The 14,240-nt window shown below is 34.9% G+C and overlaps 2 protein-coding genes across 4 annotated transcripts in view; one reads left to right on the top strand and one right to left on the bottom strand.

Moving 5' to 3' along the window:
• Nucleotides 1–13,799, top strand: part of LOC149423426 (uncharacterized protein KIAA0930 homolog) — a 59,726-nt gene extending 45,927 nt beyond the window's left edge. Inside the window, exons 5-9 of one of the 2 annotated variants that reach the window (XM_089631534.1) lie at nucleotides 3,231–3,479; nucleotides 3,685–3,847; nucleotides 4,132–5,280; nucleotides 6,473–6,622; nucleotides 11,783–13,799. In XM_089631534.1, coding sequence (XP_089487660.1) covers nucleotides 3,231–3,479; nucleotides 3,685–3,847; nucleotides 4,132–5,280; nucleotides 6,473–6,622; nucleotides 11,783–11,823 — 1,752 coding nt within the window. In that variant the 3' untranslated portion in view covers nucleotides 11,824–13,799. The remainder of the gene's footprint in view (nucleotides 1–3,230; nucleotides 3,480–3,684; nucleotides 3,848–4,131; nucleotides 5,281–6,472; nucleotides 6,623–11,782) is intronic. The other variant, XM_089631535.1, reaches the window with a different exon arrangement.
• Nucleotides 1–14,240, bottom strand: part of LOC149423424 (phosphatidylcholine:ceramide cholinephosphotransferase 2-like) — a 165,601-nt gene that overhangs the window by 35,976 nt on the left and 115,385 nt on the right. The gene's annotated exons all lie outside the window — the stretch shown is intronic.

The raw sequence follows: 14,240 nt of genomic DNA, 5'->3' as shown, positions 1-14,240 counted from the left end.
GTTTTCGGGGGTTCTATTTTGTGTGATTTTTTTATCTGACGGCTTGTCAAAACAAAGTGATTTCAGGCATAATTTATCGAAATAGATTACATTTTAATTCAATTTACATAATACGATTGACATTTATTAGTTTTTGTTAAGTAACTAACTATCTACCACGTCATTTGCATCAAGGGTAGGTAGATGCCACACAATCATCTATATTCATGCATCGTCTCTTAGGCTATTTCTACATTTACACATCGATTATTATGATTACTTTACGTGGATTAAATACATTTTATGATTCACTTGATCACGCCACGTCTTTTCTTCCTGGGACGTGCATCCGCACAAGAGTCCCAAGTGGCGTATGTTGTAAGGCTGAAGGTAGTGAGGATGGGAAGAAGATGGGGGAAAGGAAGGTGGGGGAGTAGCCATTTCAAGCTACGTTTCAATTCCGAATGGTGGTCTTATAACAGGGCGATACTAAGAGTATCTTCCACTCTGGAACGTGCCACAAGTATAATATATTATTTTTATTGAATAAATTGTGAAATAACACAAATTAATCAAATAATATTTACTTGCGCACCCTCTGATTTGGTTCTCCGTGGTTGAGAGCGTTACCTCTCAACCACGGAGACCGTCTAATAAGAGAATACAAATAAAGAAGTTACGACACAATTTTGAATGAACTGAACAGATATTGTGTTAATCTCCTATAAATATATTGTATTTCGTAACAAAATATAATTAAGTCACAGTGTCAATTTAACGACTACAGCACATAAAGCTGTAAAATAAAAAAATAAAAACTAATTTTAACTTTTGGAAAACTGAAAATTTCTTCTTGGATTTCCGTAAAAATGACCGTATATTTGCGGTCAATATTAAATTGTGTTGTTTAAAAATGGCCTATTAAATTAGGTAGACGCCTTGCTATAAGTAAATTCTTGGAATGAGGTCGAAGTATCAGCTAATAATGCAATAAATATCGTTAAACTATGGTTTGACGAAAACTTATTGCCACTAAATGTCGAAAAAACCCATTTTATACCTTATAGCCTAACAGGGAATATCTCAAATGTAAATCTAAACATAAAAATTCACGAAAGAAATTGCCTCCTTAGAATCGCACCCTGTAACTTAAACTGTATACACATTAGTAGTAAAGAAGAAATAAAATATCTTGGAATAATTATTGATAATAACATCAAATGGAAAAGTCAAATAAATTCCACAGTAGACAGAATGAGAAAACTGATCTATATATTTTTTAGACTAAGAAATATTGTATCATTAAAAATACTAAAAGATATTTATTATGCACTGGCGCACTCTGTACTACAATATGGAATCGTGGCTTGGGGGGGTGCATATAAATCATCCCTACTCCCATTGGAAACTATTAAAAAAATATTAATAAAAAATCATCTTAAAAAAGCCATATTACTACCCAACTATAAATGTTTTTCAAGATTTCCCGGTTCCCCCACTTACAAAAATTTATGACAAAATTGCACTTCTACAAATACATAAAGATTTCTTAAGTAAAAATAATTTACCACAATTGAATATTAGCAAAAGAATAATATCTGTTGGAGGACTAACCGTGCCACTAGCACGAACCACAACAGCACAGCATCACTATATATTCAAGGGTGTAAAATTATTTAATAAATTACCCCTTGATATACGATCGGAAGAAAACTACGAAAAATATTAAAAAAAAATTAAATTAAAATACTCTTGTACCACCTCATAACTTTACTTATTGTTTAGAAATATTTTTTTGCCTTTTCAATTCTTTGAATCATTTATTAAGTAACCTATATTTTTATTACTTTTATTGTTATTTTTTGTTAAATTACTAATATTTTTTGTTTAATTTAAACAAACGTAAAAATATTTTGTTGTCCTCTCCTAAACACAAGCAGCTGCTTTATTAGGAGAGTGATTGAAATATTGGTGTTTATATTGTTATAAAATTGTAACCTTGTTTATATGTTTCAATAAAAAAATTTTAAAAAAAGTAATCCAGTACATTTTAATCGTAAATCAATTTTCCTTAAGCGTTTATATAATTTTCCGTTAAGAACATTATATATAATTTTTCGATAAGAACCCAACGCTCGTGTGGAAAGGCCATTATATCGGTCAATTGAGTTACAAACTCGTGGGTTACCCTAACAACTTAGGTTCATGGTTACAGGTTGAATGGGCTAAATTTGTTTGATTTATGTAGGACGTTGGTTCTGTGCGGTAAATATAAACTATCTAAACCTTTGCACCGCGCACACCTGTTTGCACGGTTGTGTAAACACTAAGAAATTCCGATGCACTCACTCCTCACGCAAGTTCACACTCAAATATAATGTTATTAAATTGTCGAATTTTTTCATGTGATAACGTGACACAGGAAAAAAACATTTAAAGATTTTCAAGTTGTTTGAAAGTAGACATCTTATCATATACCTCTCCAATGTTGTAAATTTCACAAAAAATATTTGATTTTTGATACATCACCTCGGGGGCTTATGATCACAGGTGCCTAACTACAAAATCCGGTGTTTTGAGTTAAAATTGGTTTCGATAATGCCATAATCATATCTATCTCGTACATACAGTTGGGCAAATGAGCATTCCAATTCTTTATTTTCATTAATCTCAAATTAATGTTTTTGTAGATAGGCCCCTGTGAACCAAAATCCCAAGCCTGATTTGTAGGATTGAGTAAACTGACTGAAAGCAGTAGAAAAAATAAATTCTGGACTTTTTTTTAATGATAAAGCTATGATTATGATTACCTTTACGCGAATAAAATAAATTATACGATTCACTCGATCACTCGACGTCTTATCTTCCTGGGACGTGCATACGCACAAGAGTCCAACCGTCTGGAATGTGGATATAAGAAAAGAGTGCAAGGCCGATGTTAGCTAAGAATTGGACTAATAGGTGTCTAATAATAATATCAATAGGTGACTTTTGATTGCACCACTTATCATCTCTTATTGTGTCTATATTCTGATATTTAAATCTAACCAACATAAATAATTAGCAAAAGTTGCACAGGACTGTACCAGGTACCTACAATCTAGTAACTAAGAATGATAATTACATCCGCGATATGGAACTAAAAATAAGCATTTTACATCATGTGAATCGATACCGAAATGCCATCTGTGAGACTTATTATCACGGCAAAGAAGATTATTTTGAATCTAATAATGTTTATTTGTTTGCAGCAATCGTCTCTGTCGACCAAGATGGCCCAGCGCATGACGTTCGGACTGTTCGCGGGCAGCAGCGGCCAGCGCTGCGAGTTCGTGCGCATGAAGGGCCCCCAGGGCAAGGGGCACGCCGAGATGGCGGTGACGCGACCGCGGGGCTCGGGCGCCGAGACGCCCACCTCGGAGCCCGGGTACTGCGCCACCGACATGTGGGACAGTGATTGGGACGAGGACCCCGATGACTTCTTCGTCTACAGGCACCAGGTAGAGGCAGGCACCCGGCTAGCCGTGTCAGCCAAGGTCTCGATGTTGTCACGTCTATCTCTTTTCTAATTAATGAACCTACAAGCTGAATTCCTGGTGATAAGAAATCAATAAAGAACATCTGATCATTTTTTTTGTTTCATGCTTACGTTGTGAATTGTTTTTATTGGTTATTTCCTTTTCAAACCATGATAATGTCTTTCAGAGACGGCTGAGCGACCCGAGCTCCAACTTAAACAATTTTTCCCGAAGCGGATGGAAAACAAAGAACTACGAAGCTTCCGGCGCTAAAAGCCGGTCAGAAAACGAAGGACTCGATTCAATGGCTAACAGTGTATCAGAAATCGAAGCCGGAGATCTGAGAGACGGTAAGTCACAGTAGATGAACAATTTGACACTTGTAGACGCAGCTCATTATCACCGACCCTCACCCTATCTCCTGTAAGATAGAAACAACATTAATGGAGTTCTTCTCCTCCTTCTCTCCTTCTTCTTCTCTCCTTCTCATTGGTTCAGAGTTTCCGGGGTGGAAGCGGGACGACAGTCTGTTGTTGTTTCTATTTTCTTAAGTAGAGACCCCTTCACGTAGTATCTCGCATTTAGTACAAAATTAGTTCGGTTCAATGAACCCGTTTTTTTTCTTTTGTTGTAGAGCAACCGAGCTCCGCTCCAACTCGTCCCCCTTCCCCCCCGCCGCGCTGCTGCACCACCCCTCGCCACTGCTGCACCACCTCCCCCTCCTGGGGGGACATGTCCGAGGTGTACTCCAGGGACCAGGACTGCGCCAATGAGACACCCGCTTGCCTCATCAACGTCACTCCCAAGAAGGAGAAGCCCCAATCTGCCCCCGGCCCTCCGCCGCTCAAATCTCAACCGCCCATAGAACTTAAGCAAATCAAAACTAAGGAAACCAAACCTCCGGTACCAAAGGCTAAACACGCTAAAACCAAATTAGTTGTCAAGCCGAAAGAAACTAAACCGAAAGAAATCGTCAAATCCAAACCGCCGATTAGTTCTGTAAAGCCTCCTTTCCGCGTTAGCCAAAAGGTCGAAAAGAAAGCTCCTTATGTTTACACTCCGCCCAAAAGAAATATCAAAGCCAAAATAACCAAAAAGATATCCCCCGTAGTCGATGGTAAGAAACCGCCCAAACCCAAGACCAATAAGGAGGAATATGAACTAGCAGACGACGCTACTTCTTTAAACGTTGTTCCTAATCCCGCGGATAGTAAAGACGTCATCTGCGTCGAAGAAACGGAACTAAAAGAAATAAAAATGGGTCGCATATGCGATCTGGACCCAACGACGATAATCACAGTGAACGGCAAAGAAGAGTTAGCGTGCACCAATGAGATAAAGAACTATCAGCTTCACGGCAACAAGTACGTTGCCCAGGAATGCGAGGAGGTTCAGAGGGTGATTGCCCTGGAAACTTACGTCCCAGCACCTGAGACCACTAAGACCATTGAAATCAACCAGAACACGCCCACGCCACGCTCCATCACTGCCACGCCCAAGTGTCCAGTGGTGGAGGCTGACTTGAAGGCTTTGAAGATCGGGGAAGACTATTGCAACGGGAATGAAGGTGACGACGAGGGGGAGAACCCCGCTCCTCTGGGCATCATGCGCAGGGACATCCAAGGATACTGCACCCTGCCCCGCGGGAGGAGAGGGGGGGCCGGGGGCACGCGGGGGCCCGGAGGAGCCCGAGGAGAGGGCCCCATGCGACCCCCGAGAAGGACCACTCCGGACGGCACAGATATCTACTACTGGTGTGACATGCCGAAGAAGAGTGCTAACGGTAAATTAAACTTAACATACTGCATTGAAATTAATGTTGTTCTGTTCTCTGCTCTGTTTGATAAATACACTCTTTATCGTTTTTTTTAAATTTTAAACGTGTTTCCATACAAAAAAAAACTTTTTTTATTAAATATCATAAGGCATGTCAGCCATTTTTATGGCCGATTATTTAAAATGATTGAAAAACAAACAATAACGCGGGGAATAAGCCGATATCAAGTCTGTGGATTTACCGATAAAGATATATTATGAATAAAGAGTGATTGAGTTAATTCGTTTAATTTTCTTATATTTTTAAAAATATCGCAAAGCCTTTTCAAATAAACGGAAAGGTAAACTGTTTCGAATAAGTTTGTTTGAAAAAAGCCAACTGTTTTGAAAAGGGGAACAAAAACTAAATAATCATTTGCAGGATTCGAATTTTTTTAATATAATTTATTGTTGACTGCCCATGACTTTAATTTTAAAAGTCTATGTTCTGTATGTTAATCCTCGTAAACGAAAACATGCAAAAAACGAGGAATCTATTATTAAGCTCTTCGTGTTGTGTATTATTTTTGCCGGTTTTTTGATAGTGGTTGGCCTTCAGTTGGTCTTAATGTTGACTAAAAAATGATATTCGTCGTATCCCATCGCTGAACAATTATTCGAATGCCACAAACAAGGTTTTTCCTCTTCTTTTTTATCGTTTGAGGACATTTAGATATCGATTTTATACATATTTTTATTTACTTATTTGGAAGTCAAAACGTAAAGCAATAGTGCAATCTAATAGTGCAATTTCAACTACTTAAACATATAGCGTTCTATTGAAGATCACCTAATGAAAAAAAATCACTCTACTTCCACTGAAATTTCGTTGTATGCGCGTTAGACGATTTCCTTTCTTCGTGGACCACGAAGCGACGACCGCAGAACACGCCTAAAATGATGTTATTTATGAAAACCGACCGGTCGGTGGATGAGTTGTCATCACGTTTGGGTCCAACCCAGGCGTAGTTTGCTCAATTTGTCGGCTGGCTAAGTATGATTGAAATAGGTGTTGGTGATGTCTGTCGTAACCTTATTGAGACCTTTATAGTGAAAGGCTCGTCACTCGTCTCAAGAGACGCCCAGTGGTTGGCCCCATGGCACCTTGTTCTTACTTCTGACATAACAGTATGATATAATATGATCATGTGTTGGTGTAGAATTGGATGACGGCGCCTACAACCCGCTGTGGGCGATGCGCGGCTTCACGCAGACCTTCCACTTCTGGAAGGAGAACAAGCGCCAGCAGAGCACGCCGCTCAATGCCTTTCTCACGTACGTCACGCTGCCCTGGTGGAGCATCGCTAAAGGTAACCGACCAACCACAACCAAACAACCTAATCTTAACTAACCTAACCTTACCTTACCGAACTTAACCTAACCTGAACTAACCTGACCTAACCTAACCTAACATATCATAATATAATATAATAAAACATAACATAATCTAATAAACAAACCAACCATCACGCCGTTTCATCCTTCCTCTGCTAGTTCTATACCTCACTGCCTAACATAACCTAACCTATCGTAACCTTACCCAACATCACCAAACCCAACCTACCTTCTTCCATAATGTATGTCACTTTGACTGCAAGGAAATTACAACCATGTTTACGAATTGTTGTTAGTCATATTTATAATATATAGGAAAACATGACTAATAATCTTTTAATTATTTCAACATTGATTGCTTTTTCAAGTGAGATATACAAATAAACAAAGTTTGTGCACGACTAAGATCAATTGTAAGCAGATTGTATAAACTAAAAAAATTGTTCCAATCTGCTCACTTCGAATAATTTATTTATCTCTAGTTGAATCTGTTATAAGGTATGGAATAACAGCTTGGGGATTTTCCTGTAAAACAAATATAGACCATGTTCAATCCGTGCAAAATTCATTGGTCAAATTATTAACTGAAAAAAAATTATACAAAGAAATGCATTATATTCCACACTTCTATCAGAGCCTCAAAATTCTTTCAGTGAGAGCAATTCTGTGGTACAAAATTATATTTCAACACATAAATAACCTTTTATACATAAACAGGCTAGAACACAGTCATAATACTCTTTTTAACTTTAATGCAGGACTTATTGTACCTAAGCATACAAATAAATATGGACTAAGAACGTTAAACTATATGATTCCCAGTTGTTTTAATATGTTACCTGCTGAAATTAAAAACTGTGCCCAAAAAAAAAACAATTGATGAACTTACTGATGATTTGGCTTACTGAAAGAATTCATTTGTATTAGCTTACAATGATATATTATTCTTAAGACTTTTAAAATTGTTATTTATGTTATCATAATTTTCTTTTGCTACATTTCTGTAACATTTTTAATTCATTGTTTTATATAATTGTAAAAATGTAACTGTAAACTCACTATATACGATTTATAATGTAAAGAACTCGTTAGGCAAACTGCTATAAAGTAGTTTATCGGGACTTTTTGCCTTATATTTGTAAAGTGTGTAAAATAAATTAAAAAAATTGATCTGGGATGTAACTAAAAATTCAGGTCCGTAAGTATTCATTAAATTATTAATATTTAAAGCCACAACAAATGAATGCAGTTTTGCGGTTGGAAAATGTGTGGCGAGAATAAGATAACATCGATGTGTGTGGAAATAATTAACGGGAAGGTGGTAAAGATAATAAAATATAAATATTTCTAAATAATATTAGAAAATATTATTATTGCGATAGTAAAATTTAACGTTGAAGCTAATTTCTAAATTCAAATTAAATAATTGCTTAACCGATCTTTCATCCGTCATTAATGAAAAGATTCCATGATAATATCGTATGTGGCTGCCACATACGATATTATCATGGATTGAAATTTCGCTAGTACCTGCTTACCAAAAATATTATAATAATAAATTACAACCGGATTATGCAAAAAAAAATTTTTACGATAGGAATAGTCTTGATATTCGAGTTTCCCGTCGTAAATAAATAATCATTTGCGCCCATTGATGTGTTATAATTAGTCAATGGTTGCGCCCACTTTTCCTGCACAATAACACCAATACCAGGTTCACCATTAAAGGACATCTTTTTGGTCACATTATGAATAACGTTACTAGCTAAAGCTGTTTATAATTTCGTTAAATCTTTGAAAAAGATATGTTCATGTTTATGCAAATCTATAACGTTAACAAGGCAGGATTTTAATTAATTCGCATTTTTAATAAATTATTCGAAAAAGCACGTGGCGAAATCGTTAAATTAAAAACGTTTATGTTGACTCATTCATAACTCATACGCATTCCTAACCTGCAGATTTTGCGTATATATTTTTACGAGGAATGCTGACTTGTTGATTTATCGTAAAATGTTAACAAACTTACAATTTTCGGTCCAAAGTTTGAAAGTCATATCCCTTTATTTACGAAATAGTAGGTGATGGTAATTTCTTACCTGAAACAAAATAAAACAAAAAATATTAGATATTGGCAGGTTGTCGATTTAGAGAAAAACCCAGTTGTTCACCAAAACACCCAAGAAATCGATTCAAGAGTTCCCGATTCAAAAGTCCCATAATGAATGCGCTGCAGACAGAAGCGAACATTACTTTCCTGCGCAGGGTCTTACAGCACTCTGTTTATTTTGATTCCTTATCGACTCACGGAACGACGGCCATAAGTAGAAGCAAAAAATCTTACCCATGAAATATTTTTTTATAATGATAATCACCCACATATTTCGACTTATTATCACAGAAGATTATCACTGACTGAGTTAACTTATCGTTTGTATAACCGTCAAACGAGTTTTCAATTGTTTTATAGATAAAAATATTCGATTAACGTTATCGAAGATTGTTATTTAATAAGGTTGATAAAACTGAATTTCGTTTTAGAATTTTTTCGACTCTGTCGATCGACACTTATGTTCGAGTAGGTGGTACATTGTAATCCAATGATAATTGAATTATTACCGGTGTAAAATTGTCAATGCGAAAATTGCGCTATTGACCTGAATTCTGCATATGTCTGTAATTTCTTGGTATTTATTTTTCTTATCATCTCACTGATAGCGAGTGTATTTATGCATGCGGTTGTGTAGATAAAAATATACACATTATACACCGTAAAAACTTGTGATAGGTGTATGTATCTATTTAAACAATTAACAACCTTATTACTTTGCACTTAATGTACCCACTAATGTTTATTAACGTTTATTTTCATATAAATAGTAAATAATTGTATTGGTTTATAAAATAAACATAAAAATAATTGTACGCACAAGGCATGGTCTGTAGTTTGTACGTTCCCAATTGACCATTATTATTTTTAGTCAATTAGTTTACAGACAGCCTCCGTGGTCCAGGGTTAAGGCTCTCGACTAGCAATTCGCGGGTTCAAATCCCGGCGTGCGCAAGTAAATTTTATTTTACGAATTTGTGCTATTTCACAAATTATTAATATAATTCAGACGGCTTCCATGGTCGAGGGGTAAAGCTCTGGACTAGCATTCGGATTGCTAGTCGAGAATGGTGTTATTTCACGACTTGGTAATTAAAAATAATATATAGTAAACTTGCGGCACGTTTCAGAGTGGAAGTTATCGCCCTGGTGTAAGACCACCATTCAGAATTGAAATGTTGCTTGAAATGGATTTAGCCGTGTTTGGTGATCAGATAGGAATAGTCATGTACTCCCCCACCTTTCTAATAAAAAAACTAATAACAATAACATTTATAATAACAGTAACATTTATAAAAACAATAACATTTATAATAACAATAACATTTCTAATAACACTAACTGATTATTCCAAACTGTTAAATTTTTCAATATATTATGTAATGTAACCGTTGTTCTTCATAGACACCATTTTGATAAGGGTGGTTAGGCGTACGTCGGCCACGTGGGCACGTGTGTAGTGTGAACGCACCCCGGTTTTGTATATCGTACATCCACCCTTGGCATTGAGAAGGAAGTAGGCTACCAATGTGAATGTTTGTCCATGTGTGACGCGGGAAGAACCGTTAAACTATTTTTACTTCACATATTGCGAGTACCTTCTGCCACCTGCCCTAACCACGTTGCGAGCTGTGACATAATGATGACAATACGAATCTAAAATTAAACACTGTATGTAGAATAAAGTAAATGTTTACTAACTAGTCAAATATTCGTACTTAATTTCTTTCATGTTAGCGATGAAACGATTTATGATTGTGGCGCCTCATGATTTTTAACAAATATATAAAATGAGCCGTTTTCAAATTGATTTCATAGTAAATTCCCAATTTCTTGAATACTACAATTATATTATTTTCTATGAGTACGTGCGTGTATGTCCATGTTGATAACATGACTAACCCGGCGGATAGTGATGTGTGGTGTGACAAATCCCAATGAACTGTTGTTTTGCAACTATGACAGATGTGTAATTATTTATAATACACGTCGGTTCTGAAGATGGACACTGAACGCTGTCCGAAACGTTGGCTAAAAAATAATGCAGAACAACACGGCTTAATACCCCAAGCATAAATCACGATAATTCTTTTAGCCGTGAACATCTCAAATAATATCTATCTCTAAGGTGTTTGAATGTTTTATATGTTATTTCTTACACCGGCGTGTTATTTTTGTAAACATTTTGAAATACAACTATCTTGACTTTACTGTAAATACCAACTACGTCAGATTGACGTCACTCACCCCATCCTACTCTCACACCCGCATATCGCGCACAAGCGTCTCCTGTATAATTGCATTTCATTTTAGATTGTGGTTTTAAAGACGTACTTGTATGACTTATCGGTGGTAAATGCGTCAAAACCGCACTACTTATTCCATTATTATTTAACCTACGTTACGCGATGTTATGTATAATATATTATAATACGTCATTTTCCTCTTACGGAAAGTACAAAACCACCAAAGCTTCTTCGAATTGTTATATTTTGTGACTCATAACAATTAAATGCTTTATAAATACATGTATTTAAATTTCGATTTTGTTTTCGTGATTAACCCACTTCCCGACATCAGATCGAGCTAAAACTCCACAGATATACTCGTTGTCGTTGATAATGCATTCTATCAATGGTGGCGATCACGCATACGCATGCAGTCATATTCGTATTTCTCTGAAATTGGAGTAATATATTGCTATAATATTTCGTATATTGAAGCAGTTAATATACGAAATAAATGTCGGTCCTACCCGATCGGGATTTAGCTAAGTTTTTGGCGCGGTTGACTCCAGTCGCTGGGGTGGAAGGTTTAATCCTCATTCAAACCTAAAAAAAGTATTATTAAAAAAGATATATATTTTTAATATTAAAAAATTGTGTTTACGGGTTGGTTTTTTGTACATAATATTTTACAAAATAACTTATTTTGTAAGAAGATATTATTGATTGAAGAAAGTGAAACCATAGAAAAATTTGTATTTAAAGACTATTTGACTAATCAATTTTCATTTTTGTTTCAGATATTTTGGATCATCGCGAAGGACCTATTTTGACATTTTGAATTTCCGCGATAGCAGGAACTTCGCATTTTAACGCTAGTGAGAAAATTTTCCTGCAAAGTTTGTCCTGTAAAATGCAAACTATTTGTGTACTTAATTAGATGGTATTACTTTCCGTCTTTTCTACAGCTTTTTAACAAGTTAATCGAAGACACCAATTGTATTGTTTTTTTTAATGAAATGATTGTTTTTTAACTAGTCAAGTCTACTCTTAACAACATACTGTTAACAAATTATATTTTATCTAATCAAGTTTACTATTTATAATATTTTTTCGATACCATAAATTTTATTTTAATTTACTGTAAGATGTTGATAAACAGCTTTGAAGAGCTTGATATTTGAAGTTGTTATTCTAATTTATTTTTACGTATATAAAACAACGCTTAGCTACACTTATTACTGATATTTTAATGCATTTATAAAAAAGGTTTCATATTCAATTTAAATGTTTGCCTAGTCATGGTAATATTTTACCGCTACAAATGTGATCTTGAAATGTTATTGTAATAATTTTTGTTCAATCACTTATTAATTTCACGACTACCATGTTCAAACTCAACTTTGTAGTTTTATAACAGTTGATCGGATATTCGATGTCAATAGGCAGGCAGTCGACATGCACGGAGAAAAATTACTATGGCAAATTTTTTAGAATATCTTCAAATTATTGGTTATTCCGGTTAAAAACGGGATTGCAGGCCTTGCGAACGAATTAACAGGTTTTCTGATAAACTTTTAGTTAATTACAAATGTATCTTATCATGATGTCATGAAAATACGAATATTTTGCATTAGGTACAACGAATTTTATTTTGTATCGTCATCGATAAAACATTCTCAAATTGATGTTATATTAATATGGCCTGTTAATTTATCGTGAGGGTCATAATTGATTTCTCTCCGTGTTGTTTAAAATTAAAATGACATTTGTCACAAATTGAATGTCATTGACAATATTGAAATTAACGTCTATTTTTGCATAATTGCCGGTGGTTGTTAAGTTAATAAGCACAAAATGTTGCCGACTGATTTTTTTTATTAAATGGGTGCATTATTTTCTAACTAACTAAATCGCAGCTTTTGAAAAAAAAAATATATATTAAAAATCATTTTAATAATTTTATTGAGCAGGGAAAGTGGTGGGTTTTTAAGCACAATATTTAAAAAAATATGTGAAAGTAATTAAATTCTTCCACAAATGAATTGTTGTAATTTTGACTCCACAAAAGTGTCATAAAATATTTGTGCTCGTTTGAAATTCAAATGAAATATTAAGAACGGGTTGTTTCACAGAATTTAAACAATTCATTAAATTTCATAGTTAATTTTCCAGCGCTGTGAAAGCTCTATTCAAGTTCTGTTTTTTTGTGAAACATATAATGACATAATAACAGAACTTCAAAAGAACGTTCACAGAAATGAAGATTAACTTTGAAATTTGACGAATTGTTCAAATTCTGTGAAAAAACCGTTCTAAGTAATTTCATTGCAATGATTATTCGAGAAAGAGAAAGTAATAATAATTTTTGGATGATTTGTACAGCGCAGTTTTAGTGAAAAATCACCTCAAGGGCGCTCTACATACAGGGCGGTTCGTAAATAAAAGTAAAAACTAAAAGGGCTGTAGTAAGTAAGGTGTCATTTTTGCCATCAGTAGAATATTAATTTTAGTTTAATTTCGTTTTTAATTTAATATGGACCACCCTGTAGCTATAAGCTTCATAAGATATTGATTTTCGTGATTCATAAGACGTAAGTTAGTTCATAAGGAACATGTACCTAAAATTATCTCATAATTAATAATTGTATGTATCGAACTTTGTAATATTATACACAAATATTCCATGTATCAAGTCAAAGAGATATGTTCATTATTATAGTAATCGTTTGATATGATAATACGCGACTCACCATTATACTACTTTACTTGAACAAATCCAGAGGTTATGTAATCGGTTTTATTCTAAAAATATTGCGGCATAAATAAAGTATTCAATTTTGAATAACCGTGGTCTTTTTTTCCTAACCTTTTTAAATAAATTTATTTGAATTTCACTTTTAATGTAGGGAATGAATGAATGCAAATCTTGGAAGCGAAAATTACCCTCTTCCCGACATCCGATCGAGCTGAAGCTTGGCGGATAGACTCGTTGTCGATGACAATGCATTCTATCAACCATGGTGGCTATCACGTACACACTAAAGGACGTATACGCATTTCTCTGAAATCGGATAATATACGAAATAAGGAGTTAATAAATATCGGTCCTACCCGATCGATATTTGGCGAGGTTTGTAGACATTTGAAAATAGATGTACTATTGTAAAAAAAATGTTTTTCACGGGTTGATTTTAAATTAATTTAATTCTTTACTGAAGACGATTTCCTGGGTAAAGTCACACACCAAGGGTTGCC

The sequence above is a fragment of the Hesperophylax consimilis genome, chromosome 5 (genome assembly GCF_061612785.1).
Source record: "Hesperophylax consimilis isolate HC1 chromosome 5, BYU_Hcon_1.0, whole genome shotgun sequence".
Classification (NCBI taxonomy): Eukaryota; Metazoa; Arthropoda; class Insecta; order Trichoptera; family Limnephilidae; genus Hesperophylax; species Hesperophylax consimilis.
Note: the sequence above shows the minus strand (reverse complement) of the source record. Positions and strands in the feature narration are given on the sequence as shown.